The sequence below is a fragment of the Triticum urartu genome, chromosome 2A (assembly GCF_056163025.1).
Source record: "Triticum urartu cultivar PI428250 chromosome 2A, HENAU_Tu73, whole genome shotgun sequence".
NCBI classification, from domain to species: Eukaryota; Viridiplantae; Streptophyta; class Magnoliopsida; order Poales; family Poaceae; genus Triticum; species Triticum urartu.
This window is the reverse complement of record NC_141874.1, coordinates 93482511-93507330: the sequence shown is the minus strand read 5'-3', so window position 1 is coordinate 93507330 and position 24820 is coordinate 93482511. Positions and strand designations below refer to the sequence as shown.

The 24820-nt window shown below is 43.0% G+C and overlaps 1 protein-coding gene and 1 pseudogene across 1 annotated transcript; both read right to left on the bottom strand.

Annotated features, from left to right (window-relative positions):
• Positions 1-3717: 3717 nt before the first annotated feature.
• LOC125541116 (uncharacterized) lies at positions 3718-5509 on the bottom strand. The gene has a single exon (XM_087543287.1). The coding sequence runs from the start codon at positions 5341-5343 to the stop codon at positions 4390-4392; it is 954 nt and encodes a 317-aa protein (XP_087399413.1). The 5' UTR covers positions 5344-5509; the 3' UTR covers positions 3718-4389.
• A 14366-nt stretch (positions 5510-19875) lies between these two features.
• On the bottom strand, positions 19876-20729 carry LOC147984024 (uncharacterized; annotated as a pseudogene).
• Positions 20730-24820: the final 4091 nt, after the last annotated feature.

Here is a 24820-nt window from a genome sequence, read left to right as displayed (position 1 = left end):
GACTTTCTGTGCTTCTTTGCAGTGTTGTGCTGATCGTCTTGATCGTGTTAGTATGAAGAGATATAAGAGGGTACAAGTGTCTAGTAGTACAATCATTTGCACTCTGAAATGTTACTATAAGTGTCTAGTATGTATGTCGTTATACAAAGTCAAATTATTTTGAATTTTGTACGATTTTATTGTTCATCCTGGAGCCAAAACGCCACCCTTGATTGCGGATTGCCGCAAGAACATCCTTACTTCATGTTTTTTTTTTCCTTGGGGATGGGATCGCCACTAGACCATCAGTCTAACAGGGTCCAGCTCCATGTGATTTACAGCTCAAGAATAGCCGGCTGGTTGATTTTGTAGGTTCGATGAAGATAGGAATAGATGTCGTGAACACCAAAACAAAAACACTCTGAAGGAAAACAAACACGGAACAAAAACAACTGCACATCAGATTTCAGAATGGCCTGCAAACAAGTTCAGAAAGATCCTGTAAACAGTGATGTTCTGATTCTTCATAATATATACATTCATCATGGAACACTGAACAGAAAAATGCAGCAGAGCTAGCAACGGTAGAAGCTTCAACATATACATTCCCCATGCAGGCATGATGAACACAACAGTAGCAAAGAATTGACCAACGAGGCAATGACGCAACATTATCTTTGTGCGTGTCATTTCTTTTCGATTTAGTGGACAGGAAGTGTGCCTGCCTCCCACGGCTTACTCCGTTTATTTTAGCAACTTAATAACAAGTTTCTGTAGACTGGAGCTCTGGAGTCACTGCAATCACTGGAAGAAATTAGGACAAAATGTAAAACTGATTTGTGGTAGAAAATACTCCCTTCGTCCCACAATGTAAGACGTTTTTTGACACTACATTGTGGGATGGAGGGGGTAAGATCTCATCTGTTAAGAGAAGTTCGGGCCTTTGAGGGCCCGGCCGGGCCTGTGGGGCCACGGGCCCGGTAGGCTCCTGCCATGGCGTCCGGTCGGCTACCGTCGTGGACGGTGGAGGTGGGGCCCTCCCGTATGCCGATGGTGATGTTGCCCTAGTCCCGGCTCCTCTTCTCCGTTGTGCAGACCATCTTCGCGGTGCTGTGGTAAGACAACGTGGGAAGCTTCGTGTTCGTGTTGGCGCAGGGTGGTGGTCTGTCTGGTGGCGAGCTCCGGAGTGCCTGAGGTAGAGGCTGGGATCGGAAGAAATCTTTGTTGGCTTGGCCGACACCGACGCGGTGGCGCCTGAGGGTGCCGCCGGACCTTCTTGGAGGGCGTCGGGGTTACCCTTCCTCTCTCCTCGCCGTGTACCGGGGGAAACCCTTGGCAGCAGCGTCGTCATCGTCGCGTCCCTTCTTGGAGGTGTTGTTGGGTACCGGCATTTCGGAGTCTCGGAGCTTGGTGGGTGATCTCCGGTGGACGCAGCGGTCACGAGGCTTCGTCGTTTTTGTCGATCCGCCGTTATCGGCATTTGTTTCTTTTCTTTTTTCTCTTTCCTTTCTTTTGGGCGTGTTTGTGCTGCTTCCGCCCCAGCCCCTATCGTCGGTTGTATCGGTTGGTTGCTTTGTAATACAAAGCGGGGGGGAAACCCTTTTTCGTAGTTCCACTTCCTCAGGTCCGTACTCCTACACGGCCAAGACAGTGGAAGAACGCAGACCAGCTGAAGGTAGCAAGTCACTGTCAACTGAAGACAAGTGGACTTCCCTGAGTAATTTTAGGAAGGCCAAGGGATTATGTTTCATATGTGGTGAGAAGTGGTTCAAGTACCATCAATGCAAACCTATTGTTCAGTTGCATGTGGTGCAGGAGCTCATTGAACAACTCCAAGGTGTCACTTCTTCACTTGAGGAATCTGATAGTGACACTGATAACTTGATGATGTTGTCAGCAGCTGCTATGAGTAACAGTACTTCAGTTTTATCTCTCACCTTTCTAGTACTCCTGAAGGATGCTGAACTGAAAATTTTAGTTGATTCAGGCAGCACCCACTCATTCCCAGACAATTCTCTGCAACATTTTCTCTCTGGTGTATCTGCCATTAAAACCATTGCTGTCAAGGTTGCAGGGGAGGGAAGTTGAGTTGTTCCAAACAAGTGAAACACTGTCAATGGAATTGTCAAGGACAGGGTTTTCACCATGATTTCAGACTCCTTTCTCTTGGGGGTTATGATGGTATCTTGGGTTTAGACTGGTTGGCCAAGCACACAACCCCATGCATATTGATTGGGAACAGAAATGGTTATCTTTCCAATGTAAGGGTCCTACTGTTACATTGCAAGGAGAATTGCCAGAGGAATGTGCTTTCACTGTCATGGCAATTTTTCAGACTGAAGTCACTGAACACAGAGAACAGTTACCTGAGATTCAAGCTTTGTTGGACAAATATGCTGTGGTGTCTTCTCCTCCTACTAGTCTTCCACCCAGAAGACAGTATGACCACAGTATTCCCTTAATTGTTTTTTCTTTCTAAAAAATCGATATTGGCCGTGGCCGTATGCATCGATTGATGCAGAGGCCGGGGGTTTTAACCTCCTTTTCCAGGACAAAAAAAATCTGAGAAAAGCCCAACCTATTTGCCAAACATTCAGGGTCTCTGTTCATGTATGCTCCTTTTCGAAAAAAAAATCATGTATGCTGGTCACCGTGGTGGTGCATATGCCAAGAACAGCTTTGGAAATATGTAAGCTCTGCTCTTTTATCTGCATTATTTCTTGAGCTAATTGTGTTCTGACTGAAGGCATAAATTCTGCTTGTAGCTTCACTGCTGTGGGTGTTTTTGCCCCGGGTCGCTTGTTTCGTGAAGCTTGGGGCAGCAAAGCTCCTAAAATGCAAGCGGAATTCAGTGATTTTCTCGCACACCCGTTGCAGCTTTTGTCAATATTGACTTTTGTTTTCCATGTTCCTGTGTCTGGGTCTTTCAGTACTCTATTCACATGTAAATATTATTATTTTATATGTATTTTCTCAGCACGGCTCTTTAATTTGATATCTTTTCTAATTTGGACAGACTCACATAAGCAAACATAAAATCTAATGCCTACTAATTTGTACAACCTCACGGTCTCAAGGAATAAAACATCAGAATTCAGAACGGTTTGTTTGGAGACCTAAAAGAAGTTCGGAAATAGCTTGGAGACCGTTATGTTATGTTTCACCATCCAGAAGTCAGCAGAAAAATGCAGCAGAGTTGGCGATGGAGAAGCTTCAGCATATGCTTTACCTAGGCAACAGTAGTACGGAATTGTCTATTGGTGAGCAAGGATAAATGGTAATGACAATGAGATCAACAACATAATGAACCACCTCGTTCACTGAAATGTAGATAAACAATGGACTACTGGATAACTTTTACAGAGGATCTTGCTGATGATAGGATATGTTAGGAGAGTGAATTGACAATCTAAATTGGTTTGACATGTGACTTACAATCAGTTGCTGATTCGTTCCGTGCTAACTAAGGCAAGCGATGATTACCCAATGAGTTTTTGCAGCAGGTCTCCCTCTCATCATATTTTCAGAAAGTACAGAGAGAATTTTGAGCAACCTTAAAATTGTACAACCAGATCCAGCGCTGGATGAGTTGATGTGGGAAGGAATACTCAAGAACTATTTTTCAAATAGCTGCACTATAATGCAACCTTTTTCACATTATTGACAGTTAGATTGCAGTAACTCACATACAAAAAACACATACAGCATACAGAAAGTTGCTCAAATGCTCTGCACAAATTCAGGCCAACAATTTTCTCATTCATATCCAAAATTGATTACAGTATGACTTGATAGTCGGTACATCAAGGACTTGCTTAGCTCAAAGCTTCACCCACACATACACACAAGAGTTCACCAACCAATGCTACTCGTCGGAAACTGCAACTTTAACTCACCAAGACGCCAATGCCTAAGAATCCAATTCAGCCAAGATTAATTTTACAGGAGAGTCAGCATAGTCTCCAGACGCTAGGCAGCTCACATGATTACTGTGTGTATCGACAAGTTCAATTCTACTCCTTTTTCCTGCTACAAGCCGGGTAGCAAACGGGCGTTTTGCATTTTGCGGCGAGTGCGTTTTACGCTCTGTCTCATGCCGGAATTGCAGTACATGAGTTTCCAGCTTTTTTTGGCTCATCTGCTTCACTTTGATTTATTGAAAATGCCCTTTATTTACTTAAACCCTTAACTTAGGACCAGGTATGGATGCAGTGGTAACTATGTCGTACACATCTTAACAAGGTTTTTGCTGCCTAGCTAGATGGAGACTCTGCTGACACTCTTGTAAAATTACTAATGACTGAACGGGATTCAAAGAACACTAGAAATCTTGGTAAGCAAGTGCAGAACCTAGAGGGACAAAGATTAAATGAAACTCATGTGTGCATGGTTTAGGAAGCAACTAAAAGACTAGGCAAGGCGTAATACCACTGGACGCAGCCAAGGAATTGGTTGCTTCCTTGGTGCTGCAACAGCAATGACAGGCAATGGCGATTGGTTTTGCTTCGGAACCTTGCAGCTGAGCTCCCCCATCCCCCTTCTTGCGCGCAGAGTTGAAGCTGGAGTCACCTTCTTCACACCGGGCGCAACAGCAGTGACAGGCAGTGGTGTAGAGCCGACGAAAGAGCGAGCCTTGGAAGCGACGGGATGAGAGACCTTCTTCACGGGCGCAACAGCAGTGGCAGGCAGGCGGAGTGGAGCCTTGGAAGCCGGGCGCTTGCGGTGGTGGCAAGCGGACTCCTCGTCTTCAGCCATCTGGCGTCCACGGGCACGGATCGCGCACCGGACACCCACGGGGTCAGCACCAGCAGCAGCCGACAAGGTGGTGGCAGGCGCAGGGCGCGGGGCGGAGGCATCGAAAGAGCCGGGCATCGCCGGCGCAAGGCTGCGTTCTCCGTGGTTGATACACCAGGCACGGACGGGATCAGCACGGGTGGCGGTGGCAGGAGCGGCACCAGCAGGTGCGGCCGTCGCGGCGTGGCGACGGGGACGCCCTCCGTGGTCGACGCCGTAGCGGCGGAGTTCTTGGGCGGCTGCGGCGGCCTCCTTGGCGAGGCCGTCTTCCTCGAGACGGTGCTGGAAGTCGGCGTCCCAGCGGGCGAGGGACTCCCGGGACTCACCGGTGGCCTTGGCAAGGCTGTGCTTGGTCCAGTACTGGAGCACCCTCTCGAGGACGTGCGAGGGCACCCGCGTCTCCAGCGGGAGGGCTTGGGCGGCGGCCGGGCGATAGTCCCACGCCGGAGCGACGAGCACCTTGCCGTCGGCGCTGCGGAGCTGGAGCACCTTGGCTGCCATCGATGGCGTGCCTAGGTCTGGAGATTGGGAAGGTGGGCGAGCAGATCGAACTGGAGCTGCTGCTCCCATCGGCGCCCCCCATTTATTCAGGGGAGAGCTCCTGATTCTTGTCGAACTCGGATTGGAACTGTCGCCGGCTGAATTGGAACTGGGATCGAACTCATCGGCAATCTCACGCGCTCATTCCAGCTGTTTTAATTCCAGACGCGTCGTTTTTATAACTGAAGAAAGAAGTAGAACGTCTTCGCTTTCTCAGACCATCTTCAGTTAAAAACCTGGACGCCTCTGCATCCTATTGATGAATTTCTACTGTATAAAATGCTAGGATTAACGTGTTGGTACAAAAAGCAATATTAAATTGTTGTTTGTATTGGAGTAAAATGCAAGCGCGGTTCTAATTCTTTCCCAAAAGTGTTGATTGGGTCCTAATTCTTTCAGATTGCATATCTGGGTCCTAATTCTTTCTAAATTGTTTATCCGAGGTCCTAATTTCGTCTGACCGCCGCTGACCAGCTCGCGTGGCGCTTTGACCGCCGCCACGTCAACTCGAGGGCCCACGTGTGATAACGACCAGCCGTGCATTTTTTCAAAAGAGCCCCCCAACCCTAATCTCTTCACAGCCGTAGTCCTTTTCCTCTCCTCTTCCCCACCTCTCTCTGCTCTGGCGAAACAGGGGAGATCGACGGCGGTGGTCCGGTGAGAAGGGGCAGGCGGCCATCGCAGGCGCTTGTCCGGCGGCGGCGCCGCTAGGATGGCGCCCGTGCATCGGCGACCCGGAGATCCTCCTCCGCGATACGGTCAGTGTGGTGCCCGTAACCCTAACCCTCGATCCTCTTTTTCTGCGGATTCCGATTTAGCTCGAATCGATGGTAGTATTTGACTGAATCCCTCGATACCTAGGACCACAAGAGGAGGTTTTTATCGTAGAAATCAACTATGCTGGATTTTTCTGCGGATTTGGCCGATCGAAGACGTATGCCGATGGGAAAGTTGCTCTGTTCGATGGTTGCGAAGTAGATACATGGTCTCCTCTCTGGCTCACTGATTTTATGCAGCAATTGGGATATAGTGACCAATCTAAGCATGTTATTTACTGGTTACTGCCTGGAAAGAATTTAGGTGATGGACTACGGATTGTGGACTGTGACACTGACACTTTGCACATGACAGCAGTTGTTCCAAAATTCCAGTACTTTCAATTGTTTGTTGATCACAAAGACATGGCCTTTGACAGTGTAATTGATAATATTCATGTTAGTGGTACACCTGAGCTACCTCCTGTACTAAGCCCTAAATCTCCTGGGTTTAGCAGTGGAATAAGAGGAAGTCCCAGGTTTAAGGTGAGAATACTCCTACATATAAAAATGAGCTCATTCATCTTCTGCATTGCTTCTGCATACACCACAGTCTCAACAATGCTCTGCTTCTTCACTTGCAGATGAGCTAGCGGCGGCGGACATGGCGGCGACGGCGCGGCGCCAGAGAGAGGGAGAGAGCGAGCAGAAGACCTAGGGACCGGGGAATGAGGAAAGCATAAACTCCAGGGGCCAAACTGCTTAAATTCCCAACCTCCAACTGCCGGAAATCTCCCGCGTGGGCCCTCGAGTCGACGTGGCGGCGGTCAAAGCGCCACGCGAGTTGGTCAGCGGCGGTCAAACGAAATTAGGACCTCGGATGAACAACTTAGAAAGAATTACGACCCAGATGTGCATTTTGAAAGAATTAGGACCCAATCGACACTTCTGGGAAAGAATTAGGACCGCGCTTGCATTTTACTCTTTGTATTGTTCTTGAGCACAGCCCAATGTGTATCAATCCCATAAAATTTCTGAACTTTCCATTTCTGAAGCTATTAAATTTGACATGTACTGAATTTTGCTGTTTTTTTTTTCTTAAAATATGGTTCTCCTTCATACTCAATTTTTTCCCTTCGACTACTAAATATGCTTATGAAAGACGACCCAATGGAGCATCTGGAAGGAGGATAGGGAAGCCAAGGAGAAGTTCAGAATAAGATACAGGCTTCAGATTTATTACTATTTCTGAACTAATATGCTTTTGATGGTTGACAGAGATAAAACTGATAGATCCTCTGGATCGGGGTAGGCTAGATCTTCCGGTGAACCTACCTTCTTTAGGTGCAGATGAGCTCGATCCAGCGCCGGCCATGGTGAAGTAGGGGCCGGTGATGGCAGAGAGATCGAGATGGAGGGGTGGCAGTGGTGCTTCCCGTGAGCACTGTGATTGCCCTAGATCGGAAGGGGATTTCGGTGAGGAGACTGGTGGCGCGGTGAACCTCGTACCGTGTGCCCCGGCCCCCACCTCTCTATATATCGCAGGTCATAGGGGCCCACCAACCATAAGAGGGTTGGGCGTCCCCGATCAGGGCCCGATGGCCCGTTGGGCCCACTCGGTGGAGAGATCAACCTAACATTCTCCCCCTTGATCTCAACTTTTACTTTTAACCTTATACTTTCTAGTTTATTTGTTTCATCACATATTGGTACATAGAGCATGTTGCATCGTCACAGCTTAAATGTCGATAGAATCATACAGCTACAACATACGTTTTGTTCAGAAACAAATTCTGTTCCTTTTGGGCCTATCCAGGAATCATAAGGCTTTCCCTTAAACCCATGCCGGCTAAGTGTTCCTTGAACACATTGGGTGGTAAGCCTTTCGTTAGCGGATCCGCAAGCATATCCTTTGTCCTTATATGCTTGAGATTTATAGTTTGATCCTGGATTTTATCTTTCACAACATAATACCTTATCTCTATTGTTTTGGCAGCATTACTCGACTTGTTGTTGTGAGCGTAAAATACTGCGGGTTGGTTGTCGCAGTACATCTTTAGTGGTTTGTGAATACAATCTACCACTTTCAAGTCGGGTACAAATTTCTTTAGCCATATCGCCTGCCCCGTGGCTTCGAAGCATGCTATGAATTCTGCATACATCGTGGATGATGCAACTATCGACTGTTTGGAGCTTTTCCACGAAATAGCTCCCCCAGCGAGAGTGAAGACGTATCCTGACGTGGATTTTCTATCATCTCTATCCCCCGCAAAATCTGTGTCTGAATACCCTTTTATCTCTAGGGAATCACTTCTCCTGTATATTAGCATGTAGTCCTTCGTGCCTTGTGCATAACGCAATGCTTTCTTTACCATCTTCCAGTGCTCCATGCCTGGATTCTCTTGATATCTACCGAGTCCCCCGGTGATAAAAGCTAAGTCAGGGCGAGTGCACACTTGTGCATACTGTAAGCTGCCAACTGCCGAAGCATATGGTACTGCTTTCATTTGATCGATCTCGTACTGGTTCTTGGGACATTGGAATTTCCCAAAACTATCGCCCTTGACTATAGGAGCAGGTGTGGCTTTACTCGCATGCATATTATACTTTTTAAGAACCTTTTCTAAATATGGTTTCTGCGATAGTCCTAAGACTCCATTGTTCCTATCTCGGTGAATTTCTATGCCCAAAACATATGATGCTTCACCAAGATCTGTTATGTCAAAATTTGAGGATAAGTATTTCTTTGTTTCTTGTAGTAGACTAACATCACTGCTAGCAAGCAGGATATCATCCACATACAAGATTAGGAAAATATATTTCCCATTCTTAAACTTTGCATAAATGCAATTATCCTCAATATTTTCTTTAAATCCAAAACTTTTAATCGTTTGATTAAACTTTAGATGCCACTGCCGAGAGGCTTGTCTTAATCCATAAATGGATTACTTCAGGTGGCATCCCATATTTTCCTTGCCTTCCATGATAAAACCCTTGGGTTATTTCATGTAGACCTTTTCTTTTAAATCACCATTCAGAAATGCCGTCTTAACATCCATTTGATGTAACTCTAAATCAAAATGAGCAACTAATGCCATTATGATTCTGAAGGAATCCTTACATGAGACGGGAGAAAATGTCTCATTGTAATCTATCCCTTCTCTTTGTGTAAATCCTTTTGCCACGAGTCGTGCTTTATACTTTTCTATATTCCCTTTAGAGTCATACTTAATTTTATAGACCCATTTACAACCTACTGTTTTGGCTCCTTTAGGAATTTCCTCTAAGTCCCAAACATCTTTGGAACACATCGATTTCATCTTGTCTTCCATTGCCTTCATCCACTTCGATGAATGAGGGCTTCTCATGGCTTCTTCATATGAGGTGGGATCTTTTTCCATATGAACCATTTATGTGTTATAAACTTTAAAATCAGTAGAAATAGCTGACTTTCTTGGTCTTGTAGACCTTCTAAGGGCCTCAGTTTCTGGCACATTCTGTGCCTCAACTTCTGGTACTTCTTCTAAAATTTGCTGTTGCACCTCCCTTTCATGCTCAACAACGGGTTTAGTCGGCTCCTGACAGACAGGTTCCGGGTCTACCCCCATAGTTGTCATGGGTGAAGTTGCAACTGGTAGTGAGAAAAATGGCTCCTGAATCATCGGATTAGGTGCATGCACCCTCTTCTCCTCAAGATCAATTTTCCTAGCTACCAAGCTCCCCCTCATCATTTCATCCTCAAAGAAGACTGCATGTCTCGTTTCTACAAACTTTGTATATATGTTTGGGCAGTAGAAACGAAAACCTTTTGATCTGTCTGGATAGCCAATGAAGTGGCAACTTACTGTTTTGGGATCTAACTTTGCAATATTTGGATTAAACATTTTGGCCTCAGCAGGACACCCCCACACCCTGAAGTGATGTAGGGAGGGCACCCTTCCTGTCCATAGCTCGTAAAGTGTTTTGGGCACCGACTTGCTTGGTACTCTATTGAGAATGTGAATGGCGGTTTTAAGCGCCTCCATCCATAATCCCAATGGCAAGTTGGAATAACTCATCATGCTGCGCACCATATCCATAAGTGTACGGCTGCGCCTTTCAGCTACTCCATTTTGCTGAGGTTCACCCGACATTGAATACTGGGCAACTATGCTAGTCTCCTGTAAGAACTTTGCAAAAGGTCCAGGGACTTGGCCATATGGAGTGTGATGTCTACTACACAACCTTCTTCTTATAGACGTTGTTGGGCCTCCAAGTGCAGAGGTTTGTAGGACAGTAGCAAATTTCCCTCAAGTGGATGACCTAAGGTTTATCAATCCGTAGGAGGCGTAGGATGAAATGGTCTCTCTCAAGCAACCCTGCAACCAAATAATAAAGAGTCTCTTGTGTCCCCAACACACCCAATACAATGGTAAATTGTATAGGTGCACTAGTTCAGCGAAGAGATGGTGAAACAAGTGGTATATGGATAGTGGATAATAGTATTTGTAATCTGAAAATATAAAAACAGCAAGGTAACGAATGATAAAAGTGAGCGTAAACGGTATTGCAATGCTAGGAAATAAGGCCTAGGGTTCATACTTTCACTAGTGTAAGTTCCCTCAACAATACTAACATAATTGGATCACATAACTATCCCTCAACATGCAACAAAGAGTCACTCCAAAGTCACTAATAGCGGAGAACAAACGAAGAGATTATGGTAGGGTACGGAACCACCTCAAAGTTATTCTTTCCAATCAATCCGTTGGGCTATTCCTATAAGTGTCACAAACAGCCCTAGAGTTCGTACTAGAATAACACCTTAAGACACAAATCAATCAAAACCCTAATGTCACCTAGATACTCCAATGTTACCTCAAGTATCCGTGGGTATGATTATACGATATGCATCACACAATCTCAGATTCATCTATTCAAGCAACACAAAGGACCTCAAAGAGTGCCCCAAAGTTCTACCGGAGAATCACGACGAAAACGTGTGCCAACCCCTATGCATAGGTTCATGGGCGGAACCCGCAAGTTGATCACCAAAACATACATCAAGTGAATCACGTGGTATCCCATTGTCACCACAGATACGCACGGCAAGACATACATCAAGTGTTCTCAAATCTTTAAAGACTCAATCCGATAAGATTACTTCAAGGGGAAAACTCAATTCATTACAAGAGAGTAGAGGGGGAGGAGAAACATAAGATCCAACTATAATAGCAAAGCTCGCGATACATCAAGATCGTATCATCTCAAGAACACGAGAGAGAGAGATCAAACACATAGGTACTGGTACATACCCTCAGCCCCGAGGGAGAACTACTCCCTCCTCGTCATGGAGAGCACCGGGATGATGAAGATGGCCACCGGAGAAGGATTGCCCCCTCCGGCAGGGTACTGGAACGGGTCTAGATTGGTTTTCGGTGGCTACGGAGGCTTCCGGCGGCGGAACTCCCGATCTAATCTCTGTTCTGGAAGTTTTAGGATACGTAGGTATATATGGATGAAAGAAGCACGTCGGTGGACCGAAGGGGGGGCCACGAGGCAGGGGGCGTGCCCTAGGGGGGTGGGCGCGCCCCCACCCTCATGGGCACCTCCCTTCTTTCCCGACGTGCACTCCAAGCTTTTCCAGTAGCTTTCCTTCCAAAAATAACTTCTCTAGTTGATTTCATTCCGTTTCGACTCCGTTTAATATTCCTTTTCTTCGAAACACTGAAATAGGCAAAAAAACAGCAATTTTGGGCTGGGCCTCCGGTTAATAGGTTAGTCCCAAAAATAATATAAAAGTGGATAATAAAGCCCAATATTGCCCAAAACAGTAGATAACATAGCATGGAGCAATCAAAAATTATAGATACGTTGGAGACGTATCAAGCATCCCCAAGCTTAATTCCTGCTCGTCCTCGAGTAGGTAAATGATAAAAACAGAATTTTTGATGCGGAGTGCTACTTGGCATAATTTCAATGTGATTCTTCTTAATTTTGGTATGAATATTCAGATCCATAAGATTCAAGACAAAAGTTCATATTGACATAGAAATAATAATACTTCAAGCATACTAACTAAGCAATCATGTCTTCTCAAAATAACATGGCCAAAGAAAGCTATCCCTACAAAATCATATAGTCTGGCTATGCTCCATCTTCACCACACAAAATATTTAAATCATGCACACCCCGATGACAAGCCAAGCAATTGTTTCATACTTTTGATGTTCTCAAACTTTTTCAATCTTCACGCAATACATGAGCGTGATCCATGGATATAGCACTATAGGTGGAATAGAATGGTGGTTGTGGAGAAGACAAAAAGGGAGAAGATAGTCTCACATCGACTAGGCGTATCAACGGGCTATGGAGATGCCCATCAATAGATATCAATGTGAGTGAGTAGGGATTGCCATGCAACGTATGCACTAGAGCTATAAGTGTATGAAAGCTCAAAAAGAAACTAAGTGGGTGTGCATCCAACTTGCTTGCTCACGAAGACCTAAGGCATTTTGAGGAAGCCCATCATTGGAATATACAAGCCAAGTTCTATAATGAAAGATTCCCACTAGTATATGAAAGTGACAACATAGGAGACTCTCTATCATGAAGATCATGGTGCTACTTTGAAGCACAAGTGTGGTAAAAGGATAGTAGCATTGCCCCTTCTCTCTTTTTCTCTCTTTTTTTATTTTTTTATTTGGGCCTTCTCTTTTTTTATGGCCTCTTTTTTTCATTTGGGCTTCTTTGGCCTCTTTTATTTATTTATTTATTTTCGTCCAGAGTCTCATCCCGACTTGTGGGGGAATCATAGTCTCCATCATCCTTTCCTCACTAGGACAATGCTCTAATAATGATGATCATCACACTTTTATTTTTCTTACAACTCAAGAATTACAACTCGATACTTAGGACAAGATATGACTCTATATGAATGCCTCCGGCGGTGTACCGGGATGTGCAATGATGCATGAGTGACATGTATGAAAGAATTATGAACGGTGGCTTTGCCACAAATACGATGTCAACTACATGATCATGCAAAGCAATATGACAATGATGAAGCGTGTCATAATAAACGGAACGGTGGAAAATTACATGGCAATATATCTCGGAATGGCTATGGAAATGCCATAATAGGTAGGTATGTGGCTGTTTTGAGAAAGGTATATGGTGGGTTTATGGTACCGGCGAAAGTTGCGTGGTACTAGAAAGGCTAGCAAAGGTGGAAGGGTTAGAGTGCGTATAATCCATGGACTCAACATTAGTCATAAAGAACTCACATACTTATTGCAAAAATCTATTAGTTATCGAAACAAAGTACTACACACATGCTCCTAGGGGGATAGATTGGTAGGAAAAGACCATCGCTCGTCCCCGACCGCCACTCATAAGGAGGACAATCAATAAATAAATCATGCTCCGACTTCATAACATAACGGTTCACCATACGTGCATGCTACGGGAATCACAAACTTCGACACAAGTATTTCTCGAATTCACAACTACTCAACTAGCATGACTCTAATATCACCATCTCCATATCTCAAAACAATCATCAAGCATCAAACTTCTCTTAGTATTCAATGCTCTATATGAAAGTTTTTACTATTCTTGGATGCCTAGCATATTAGGATTATTTAAGAAAATTACCATGCTATTTAAGACTCTCAAAATAATCTAAGTGAAGCATGAGAGTTCATCTATTTCTTCAAAATGAAACTACCACCATGCTCTAAAAGATATAAGTGAAGCACTAGAGCAAATGACAAACTACTCCGAAAGATATAAGTGAAGATCAATGAGTAGTCGAATAATTATGCAGCTATGTGAAGACTCTCTAACATTTAATAATTTCAGATCTTGGTATTTTATTCAAACATCAAGCAAAGCAAAATAAAATGACATCCTAAGAATAGCAAACATCATGTGAAGAAGCAACAACTAGGATCAACCGATACTAACCGATAGTTGTTGAAGAAGAAAGGTGGGATGCCAACTGGGGCATCCCCAAGCTTAGACGCTCGAGACTTCTTGAAATATTATCTTGGGATGCCTTGGGCATCCCCAAGCTTGAGCTTTTGTGTCTCCTTAATTCCTCTCATATCACGGTCTCCCTAAATCTCAAAAGCTTCATCCACACAAAACTCAACAAGGACTCGTGAGATAAGTTAGTATAAACCATTGCCAAAACCTTATCATACTCTACTGTAGCAAATCACTAAAATTATTATTCAACATTGCATACTAAATTCCTCTGCATATTTAATAGTCCTATCCTCAAATAGAATCATCAAAGAAGCAAACATATGCAAACAATGCAAACATAACAGCAATCTGCCTAAACAGGATAGTCTGTAAAGAATGCAGCAACATCAATACTTCCCTAGCTCCAAAAATTATGAAAGAAAATTCCCACTGTAGTAAATTTATCAGAGCTTAATATGCAAAAGGTTTCAACATTTTATCACATTCTTACTTTTCTAGGGAATTATTGCAACAGCGGTAAACTTTCTGTTTTCAAACAGCAACATGTGGACTTCTAAAATAGGCATAGTAAAGACTATCAATGCCACTTTTATTGAAATAAAAGATGAAAAACATTGTTATAAATAACAGCAAGCAAATCATAACAAAATAAATTGACGCTTCAAGCAAAACACATATCATGTGGTGAATAAAAATATAACTCCAAGTAAAGTTACCGATGAACGAAGACGAAAGAGGGGATGCCTTCTGGGGCTTCCCCAAGATTAGGCTCTTGGCTATCCTTGAATATTACCTTGGGGTGCCTTGGGAATCCCCAATATTAGGCTCTTGCCACTCCTTATTCCATAGTCCATCGAATCCTTACCCAAAATTTGAAAACTTCACAACACAAAACTTAAAGTAGAAAACTCGTGAGCTCCATTAGCGAAAGAAACAAAACACCACTTCAAGGTACTGTAATGAACTCATTATTCATTTATATTGGTGTTAAACCTATTGTATTCCAACTTCTATATGGATTATAAACTATTTTACTAGCCATAGATTCATCAAAGTAAGCAAACAACACACGAAAAACAAAATCTGTCAAAAACAGAACAGTCTGTAGTATTCTGTAGGTAGCGCAAGATCTGGAACCCCAAAAATTCTAAAATAAATTCCTGGACGTGAGGAATTTATCTATTAATCATATGCAAAAAGAATTAGCTAAATATAACTCTCCAAATAAAAATGACATCAGTTCTCGTGAGCGCTAAAGTTTCTGTTTTTTACAGCATGATCAACAAGACTTTCCCCAAGTCTTCCCAAAGGTTCTACTTGGCACAAACACTAATTAAAAGCATAAAAGCACATCTAAACAGAGAATAGATGAATTATTTATTACTAAACAGGAACAAAAAGCAAGTAACAAAAATAAAGTTGGGTTGCCTCCCAACAAGCGCTATCGTTTAACGCCCCTAGCTAGGCATGATGATTTCAATGACGCTCACATAAAAGATAAGAATTGTAACATAAAAGGAGCATCATGAAGAATATGACTAGCACATTTAAGTCTAACATACTTCCTATGCATAGGGATTTTGTGAGCAAAAAACTTATGGGAACAATAATCAACTAGCATAGGAGGGCAAAACAAACAAAACTTCGAAATTTTAAGCACATAGAGAGGAAACTTGATATTATTGCAATTCCTACAAGCGTATATTCCTCCCTCATAATAATTTTCAGTAGCATCATGAATGAATTCAACAATATAACCAGCACCTAAAGCATTCTTTTCATGATCTTCAAGCATAGAAATTTTATTACTCTCCACATAAGCAAATTTCTTCTTAATCGAAATAGTGGGAGTATCATAAGAGACTTGAATACTATAAACTGTTTCCACATTAAAAGAGTAATGTTCATAAAAAGGGTAATCATAATCATGGCAAGTTTTATAAATATAATCACTACTCTTTATAGCATATGTATCATCACAATAATTATCATAAGTAGGAGGCATGCTATCATCATTATAAATTTGCATATCAAAACTTGGTAGACTAAAAATATCATCTTCATTAAACATAGCATCCCCAAGCCTGGGCCTTTTCATATCATAAGCATAATCACTCTCATCATTAATAGTATAGATAGCACCAATAGTATAGCAATTATCATATTCTTCCAAGCAAGTGCCAAAAAGATTTTCGAGATTATAAGAAGTATCATTATCTTCCACAATTATATTTTCATGAGGCACAATAATAATAGGAGCAGCATTATTTGGGAGAGATATATTTTTACCTCTCTTCCTTTTTCTTTTCTTCTTCTTCACCACATCATGTGTGGGTTCAATCCTCTTTTTGGAGCTCCTTATTAATGAGATTGGTTGAATAGGAGGCTCCTCCTCGTTACCTGATTCATCATAAGAAATAATAGGAGGGTATTGGGAAGCCTCTTCCCTTTCATTAGTATTCTCTTCATATTCTATTTGTTTTCTTTTCTTTATGTAATTGGCAATATAAGGATTTTCAATGCAATTCACTGCACAATATATATAAATCTTCTCTAGATCAAAATCAAGAATTCTATCAAGATTAAACTTTGGAATACCATCCGTTATACGTTTCATTTCCTCATACCCCAAAAGAAGACTAAGCTCTTTATGATGCTCAAGGGTAATCAAATTATCACAATTTTTGGATACATTCGGTCATGAAAAAATTTGCATTGGAGATTTAAATGACCATGTTCATTGCAAAGTTCACAAGGGGCGCAAAAATATTGAATCTTTCAGCACAATCATCAAGACTTTCTTGCAACAATTTAGTTTCTAAGTACTTATGCCTCTTGCAATATCTATCTTCCCTATTTGGTGTGTACTTACAAACCCAATGCACTCCACAAAAATTGACATGTTTATAGGAGACATTTTCATCATAACTAGTGCAATCATCATTAGTATCATGGATATTCAAAGAATTCATACTAACAACATTGCAATCATGATCTCATTCAAAGATTTAGTGCCAAACATTTTATAGATTTCTTCTTCTAGCACTTGAGCACAATTATCCTTCCCATCATACTCACGAAAAATATTAAAAAGGTGAAGCGTATGAGACAGACTCAATTCCATTTTTTATAGTTTTCTTTTATAAACTAAACTAGTGATAAAACAAGAAACTAAAAGACTCGAATGCAAGATCTAAAGACATACCTTCAAGCGCTAACCTCCCCGGCAACGGTGCCAGAAAAGAGCTTGATGTCTACTACACAACCTTCTTCCTGTAGACGTTGTTGGGCCTCCAAGTGCAGAGGTTTGTAGGATAGTAGCAAATTTCCCTCAAGTGGATGACCTAAGGTTTATCAATCTGTAGGAGGCGTAGGATGAAGATGGTCTCTCTCAAGCAACCCTGCAACCAAATAACAAAGAGTCTCTTGTGTCCCCAACACACCCAATACAATGGTAAATTGTATATGTGCACTAGTTCGGCGAAGAGATGGTGAAACAAGTGGTATATGGATAGTGGATAATAGTATTTGTAATCTGAAAATATAAAAACAGCAAGGTAATGAATGATAAAAGTGAGCGTAAACGGTATTGCAATGCTAGGAAATAAGGCCTAGGGTTCATACTTTCACTAGTGTAAGTTCCCTCAACAATACTAACATAATTGGATCACATAACTATCCCTCAACATGCAACAAAGAGTCACTCCAAAGTCACTAATAGCGGAGAACAAACGAAGAGATTATGGTAGGGTACGAAACCACCTCAAAGTTATTCTTTCCAATCAATCCGTTGGGCTATTCCTATAAGTGTCACAAACAGCCCTAGAGTTCGTACTAGAATAACACCTTCAGACACAAATCAATCAAAACCCTAATGTCACCTAGATACTCCAATGTCACCTCAAGTATCCATGGGTATGATTATACGATATGCATCACACAATCTCAGATTCATCTATTCAAGCAACACAAAGGACCTCAAAGAGTGCCCCAAAGTTCTACCGGAGAATCACGACGAAAACGTGTGCCAACCCCTATGCATAGGTTCATGGGCGGAACCCGCAAGTTGATCACCAAAACATACATCAAGTGAATCACGTGGTATCCCATTGTCACCACAGATACGCACGGCAAGACATATATCAAGTGTTCTCAAATCTTTAAAGATTCAATCTGATAAGATTACTTCAAGGGGAAAACTCAATTCATTACAAGAGAGTAGAGGGGGAGGAGAAACATAAGATCCAACTATGATAGCAAAGCTCGTGATACATCAAGATCGTATCATCTCAAGAACACGAGAGAGAGAGATAAAACACATAGCTACTGGTACATATCCTCAGCCCCGAGGGAGAACTACTCCCTCCTCGTCATGGAGAGCACCGGGATGATGAAGATGGCCACCGGAGAAGGATTGCCCCCTCCGGCAGGGTGCCGGAATGGGTCTAGATTGGTTTCGGTGGCTACGGAGGCTTCTGGCGGCGGAACTCCCGATCTAATCTCTGTTCTGGAAGTTTTAGGATACGTAGGTATATATGGATGAAAGAAGCATGTCGGTGGACCGAAGGGGGGGGGCACGAGGCAGGGGGGCGCGCCCTAGGGGGGTGGGCACGCCCCCACCCTCGTGGGAACCTCCCTTCTTTCCTGATGTGCACTCCAAGCTTTTCCAGTAGCTTTCCTTCCAAAAATAACTTCTCTAGTTGATTTCATTCCGTTTCGACTCCGTTTGATATTCCTTTTCTTTGAAACACTGAAATAGGCAAAAAACAGCAATTCTGGGCTGGGCCTCCGGTTAATAGGTTAGTCCCGAAAATAATATAAAAGTGGATAATAAAGCCCAATATTGCCCAAAACAGTAGATAACATAGCATGGAGTAATCAAAAATTATAGATACGTTGGAGACGTATCAGAGTGTGCCGACCATAGTACTCTCCCCCACGGTCGGACCTTACTATCTTTATTCTTTTATCATGCTGATTTTCAACTTCAGCTTTGAATATTTTAAATTTATCCAACGCTTCAGATCTTTCTTTGATTGGATAAATATAACCATAGCGAGAGTAATCATCTGTGAATATTATGAACGAGTCATATCCATCCACACTTTTTACCGGAAATGGTCCACAAATGTCAGTGTGGATGATTTCTAGTGTGCTTGTGCTATGGATTGCACCTTTTTGATTTGTTTTATATACTTTCCTTTAATGCAATCTACACATTGTTCTAAGTCTGAGAATTCTAACTGTGGAAGAATTTCACTTTTGACTAATCTTTCTATTCTCCCCTTCGAAATATGGCCCAAGCGACAGTGCCATTATTTCGATGAGTCGAATGTTCTCTTTCTTTTCTTTTGTACTTTATTCGACGCGGAAACATGTTCATTCACATTGCATACAGAATGCACTTTTTCACGAAGTGATAACAAATAAAGCTCATCATGTAGTAAAGCATTACCCACATAAGCATTATTATACCATATGGCACACTTGCCATGTCCAAAATAACACTCATAATTTTCTTTGTCCAAACATGAAACACTAATTAAGTTTCTATTACATGAAGGAACATAAAGAACATCTCTAAGTAGAAGCTTGAATCCATCAGCTAACTCCAAGGAGATGTCGCCGACAGCTTCAACTTCAGCTTTTATTCCATTGGCTACTTCAATGCCTCCTTCTCTTCTTAGCGTAGTTCGGGTCGAATGGAATCCCTGTAAACAATTTGCAACATGAACAGTTGCCCCTGAGTCAATCCACCAAGTAGATTTCGAAAGTGTGTACAAGGATTCATTAACTAAGGAAACAATGTTGTTAGCTTGCTTTGCCATTGAGGACTTCAGCCAAACAAGGCGGTCTTTCTTGTGATGCCTGGTCTGCTTACAGTGGAGACAAGTGTCTTTGTCCACTGGGAAAGACTATTGCTGACGCTGATGCTGATAGGGAGCTTTTCCTTGTGGCTTTGAAGGAGAACTTTTGCTGTTTTGATTGTAGTTCTTTTTCTTGTGATCCTTCACATAGTTGAGTGTACCACCATGTGAGGCTTTTAGTCTGTCCTCTTCTTGGACACACATTGCAATTCTCTTTTCAATGTCCCATGTTCCAGGTGACATATTGTAGTTCACAACAAAAGTTTCAAACTCCTTTGGCAGTGAAGCCATGACCAGGTGGACCAGGAGCTTTGCTTTGATCTCCAGATCCTCATCCATGGGCTTTAGCTTTGCTGCCATATTGCTCATCCTGAGGATGTGCTCTCTTATTCCACCACCTGTGTATTGTTCTGTCACAAGTTGTTTTAACACCTGGGTGGCATATATCTTTGAAGAGCTCGTGAACTGGCTCTTTATCTTTGTGAGCAACTCCCCTGCGGAAGTGCACTCTGCAATGGAGCCCACAATGGTGCTCTCAATTGTATTCTTTATAAAGGCCATGCATTTTTTTGTTTGCATTGACCCACTTTTGGTTGTCTATGATGTAGGACATCTCCAAAGGAGCATAATCCCCCCTCTTTTTATCCCATGCAGCATCATTATCAGTGGTCTCTCTTACTGGCTCTGTAGGTCTGACCGGCTGTGGTTCATCCAGAACCCAGTCCAGATCAGCACAAACAAATGCTAGTTCAACTTTCTTCCTCCACTCAGTGTGATTGTCACCTCTGAGTGTCGGAACTTCTTTTAGGCAACTCATCAAGTGAAAGCCTCCTGAAATCACAATTTAAGTGACATCAATATAATAATCATATGCATTAATCTAACGTTGGTCAAATTAAACATATAATTGTCTATGCAATTAAATCTATATTACCATTGGGCAAAATATTAGAAATAAATGCACCTTTAAATTTCAATAATAAAACATGATCATGTTATTAACAACGTTGGTCATAAAAATAACATAATCATAATTAATTTAATATGCTCTTTAAATATAATTCTATCTGAACTTTTATTTTCTTTGTAAAAGAGCACTATTAATTATTTACGCAGCGGAAAAACATGAATAAAAATTCAAGAAATTTTTATACTTTACATAAACTTTTCTTTGACCATTCATGAACTTCATTATTTTCTTTGTAAAAATCCATGAACATTTATTTTTCTGAAAATTTTCTATTTTCGTTTTCAGAACTTTTTCTGTTTACTTTTCTATTTTTTAAAATAAAATTTTCGTTGGGAAAAAATGCATAGAAAAACTATTTGCAATCTACCCAAAGTCTGGATAGAAAACATATAACCAAAAGGAACCATCCGCGCTCTTTGGGCCGAAAGCCAGCCCAACCGCGCTCCAGCCGGCCTGCGGCCTGGCCGTTTCGGCCCGAGGCCCTCCAAGCGCTGGGAGAGCTAGGGTTAACCGCGCCAGCCCATCCTGGCCGTCCATCAGATCGGACGACGGCCCGGGAGCTTCGCTGGAACAAAACCAGCTCCCGAAGCGGTCGAGGGGGAAACCCTCGGTCATTCCTCCCCCTGTGCGCCGCTCTCGTCCCTTTCGCTACGCCGCTCGACTCTCCCTCGTCGGCGGAGCCTCGGAGCTGTGCCCCGGCCGCCCTTCCCGGCCGCCAGCGACGGCTGGGAAACTACCGCGCCACGGCATAGCCTCCTTTCTCTCCTTCCCTTTCCTCATCCGTGGCAGATCGAGCAGAAAACACAGCTACGCTTCCTCTGCACCACTACCCGCTACTTTTCTCTGGCCGACTAGCCACCGCGCCGTGCTCCTGCCGCCGATGACGGCCAGCGCAGCGCGCACTTTCTCTTTCTCCTTCTCCCTTCTATTCTCCCCATCCACCGCGAGCCAGTGGCAGAGAGAGACGGGATGTCTTGCCCTTTCCTCTGAATACGATGACAATGGACCACCCTATGGCGGCGCCGTGGTCAGCCCCTTCGCCGGTAGCACGTTTTCCCACGCGAGAAGCGCGCTGCCGTCGAATGGCTTGGCTGCATTGCCCTTTGCCCCGATGGGGTCTATTCTTTTGGCAGTGGCGAAGATGTGGTGCCCCCACTGCCTGTGTTCTTCTTCCAAATGGCTCAGCATGCCGATGCCCATCCGGATCGAGAGGAATGGCGCGGCCGGTGTGGTGGCGCAACTTTTCTTTAAGATTTCTTTGCCCTTCTAGGGTTCTTTGGGGAGGGATTTACTTTTCTTTGTTGTACTGAAAATCTAGACCCAACCTGGCCGATACCATTGATAGATCCTCTGGATCGGGGTAGGCTAGATCTTCTAGTGAACCTACCTTCTTTAGGTTAAGATGAGCTCGATCCAGCACCGGCCATGGTGAAGTAGGGGCCGGTGATGGATGAGAGATCGAGATGGAGGGGTGGCAGTGGTGCTTCCCGTGAGCACTGCGATTGCCCTAGTTCGGAAGGGGATTTCGGTGGGGATACTGGCGGCGCGGTGAACCTCGTACCGTGTGCCCCGGCCCCCACCTCTCTATATATTGCAGGTCACAGGGGCCCACCAACCATAAGAGGGTTGGGCGCCCCCGATCAGGGCGCGAATAGATCAGGGCTCGATGGGCCATTGGGCCCACTCGGTGGAGAGATCAACATAACAAAAACAAGTATATACTACATGATGCCCGGCTTGCGGGAACCTTGCAAAAGAATGCATAAATAGTCTTTAAAAGCATCTAAAACTAATGAAAAGCAAATGTAAGCTTTAAAAAATACGAAGGAAAAAAATGAATTGCATTTAAAATATTGGCATTTCAAACAAAATGTGAAGGATGAACTCTAATGCAGAAAATAACTTATGATTAACATGCATGTTTTGATGATGTGGCAGCATTGCATGCATAGAGTAATGAAAAAAAATATGGCTTGCATGCATGACTTATTTAGTGGCATGATTGCATGGTTAGGAAAAATAGACAATGGATTTTAGAAATAGAATATTTCTTTTCGTTTAAGACTTGCACATAGCTCCTAGCCGAGCACTCCTAGCACCGTGTATGAAGAAGTCATTTCACAAGACACATTTAAATTGATTTTGATGCAAGTATATGGCTATTTTTTGTTACTTGCCGAAGGGAATGGGTAAATATTTTCTGTTTCAGCTCCCACGATATTAATAGGAAAACGATTCACCTCGATTGGCTGATTTCTTGGCTTCCGTCTGCCGCCTTGCTGATATGACACATGTTGACATGTGCCCCTGCCTCCTCATCATTTTTTTCTACAACATCTGTAATGTTGCAGAAGTTCCTTCAGTAACATCAGTTGTGCTGCAAAAAAGTGAAGATGAAAAAAAACTGAACAAGACCTCTGTTGCAAAAAATATGCAACAACTCTTTTGTTGGGAAAAAAATCTGCAATAAAACATGTGTTGCAATGGTGGAGAGCACAGCTCGGCTGATGCACAAGATCTGATGGCTCGCGAGCCGGCCAATCTTCAGTGCTATTATAGCACACACCATACTAATAACATGCTATGTTTACCCAACGGCAAATTTGTCAATTTGGGAATGTTGGGCGCCGGTCGACCGCGCTAGCTCTGGCCGGTCACCTCCTCAACCGTCCGACTGGGAAGCTGTGAACTGTACAATCTCTTTCCCCGTGCCTCTCGTCTCTCAGGTAGCACACAACAACAGCATTTCATCCTGTCTCCATCCAGAGATTAATGTCGCAGGGGTTATTTTGCAAATCATTCCCCGGTTTTTTCTTGACCGAACCCAAACTACTCCCTTCCTCCTTCACTCGCTCTCTTCCTCCTTGCTCATCTCGGACGGGTGCCCCTTCCACCACCAGTCCACCACCTTGATACATCTACAAAGTACTAGATTTTTTATTGTTTCATGCTATTATAGTATCAATCTTAGATATTTTATATACATTTACAAGCAATTATATATCATTTTTTGGACTAACCTATTAACTTAGTGTCTGGTGCTAGTTGATGCTTTTTTGCTTGTTTTTGGTTTTTTCAGAATATCAGTACCAAACGAAGTCCAAATGCCATGAAACTTTTTGGAGTTTTTTTGGACATAAGAGACCTGGAAGCTTCGGGAGGGAACGAGAAGATGGAGGAGTGGTCCACGAGGCACCAGGGCACGCCCTGGTGGCTTGTGGGGCCCACGTAGCTCCCTTTGACTTAACTCCGCCTCTATAAATTATCTAAAATCAGGAAACCAACAGAGAGCCAGCCAAAATACTTTTTTCGCGGCCGCAAGTTCCTGTTCTCGTGAGATACCATCTGGAGGCCTTTTCCAGCACTCTGCCGGAGGGGGACTCGATCATGGAGAGGCTCTACATCAACCTTGCTGCCCTTACGATGATGTGTGAGTAGTTTACCATAGACCTACGGGTCCATAATTAGTAGCTAGATCTCTCTCTCTCTCTCTCTCTGATCTTCGATACAATGTTCTCCTCAATGTTCTTGGAGTTCTATCTGATGTAATCACTTTTTGCGGTGTGTTTGTTGGGATCCGATTAATTGTGAGTTTATGATCATATTATCCATGAATATAATTTGAGTTTTATCTGAACTCTTTTATGCATGATTGTCATAGATTCATATTTATCTCTGAGTTATTGGTTTGGTTTGGCCAACTAGATTGATTTATCTTGCAATGGGAGAGGTGCTTTGTAATGGGTTCGATCTTGCGGTGCTCAATCCCAATGACAGAAGGGGATAAGACACATATTTGTATCCTTGCCATTAAGGATAAAAAAATGGGGTTTATTCATGTGTGAGTTTATGTTGTCTACATCATGTCATCTTTCTTAAGGCGTTACTCCATTCTTTATGAACTTAATACTCTAGATGCATGCTAGATAGCGGTCGATGTGTTG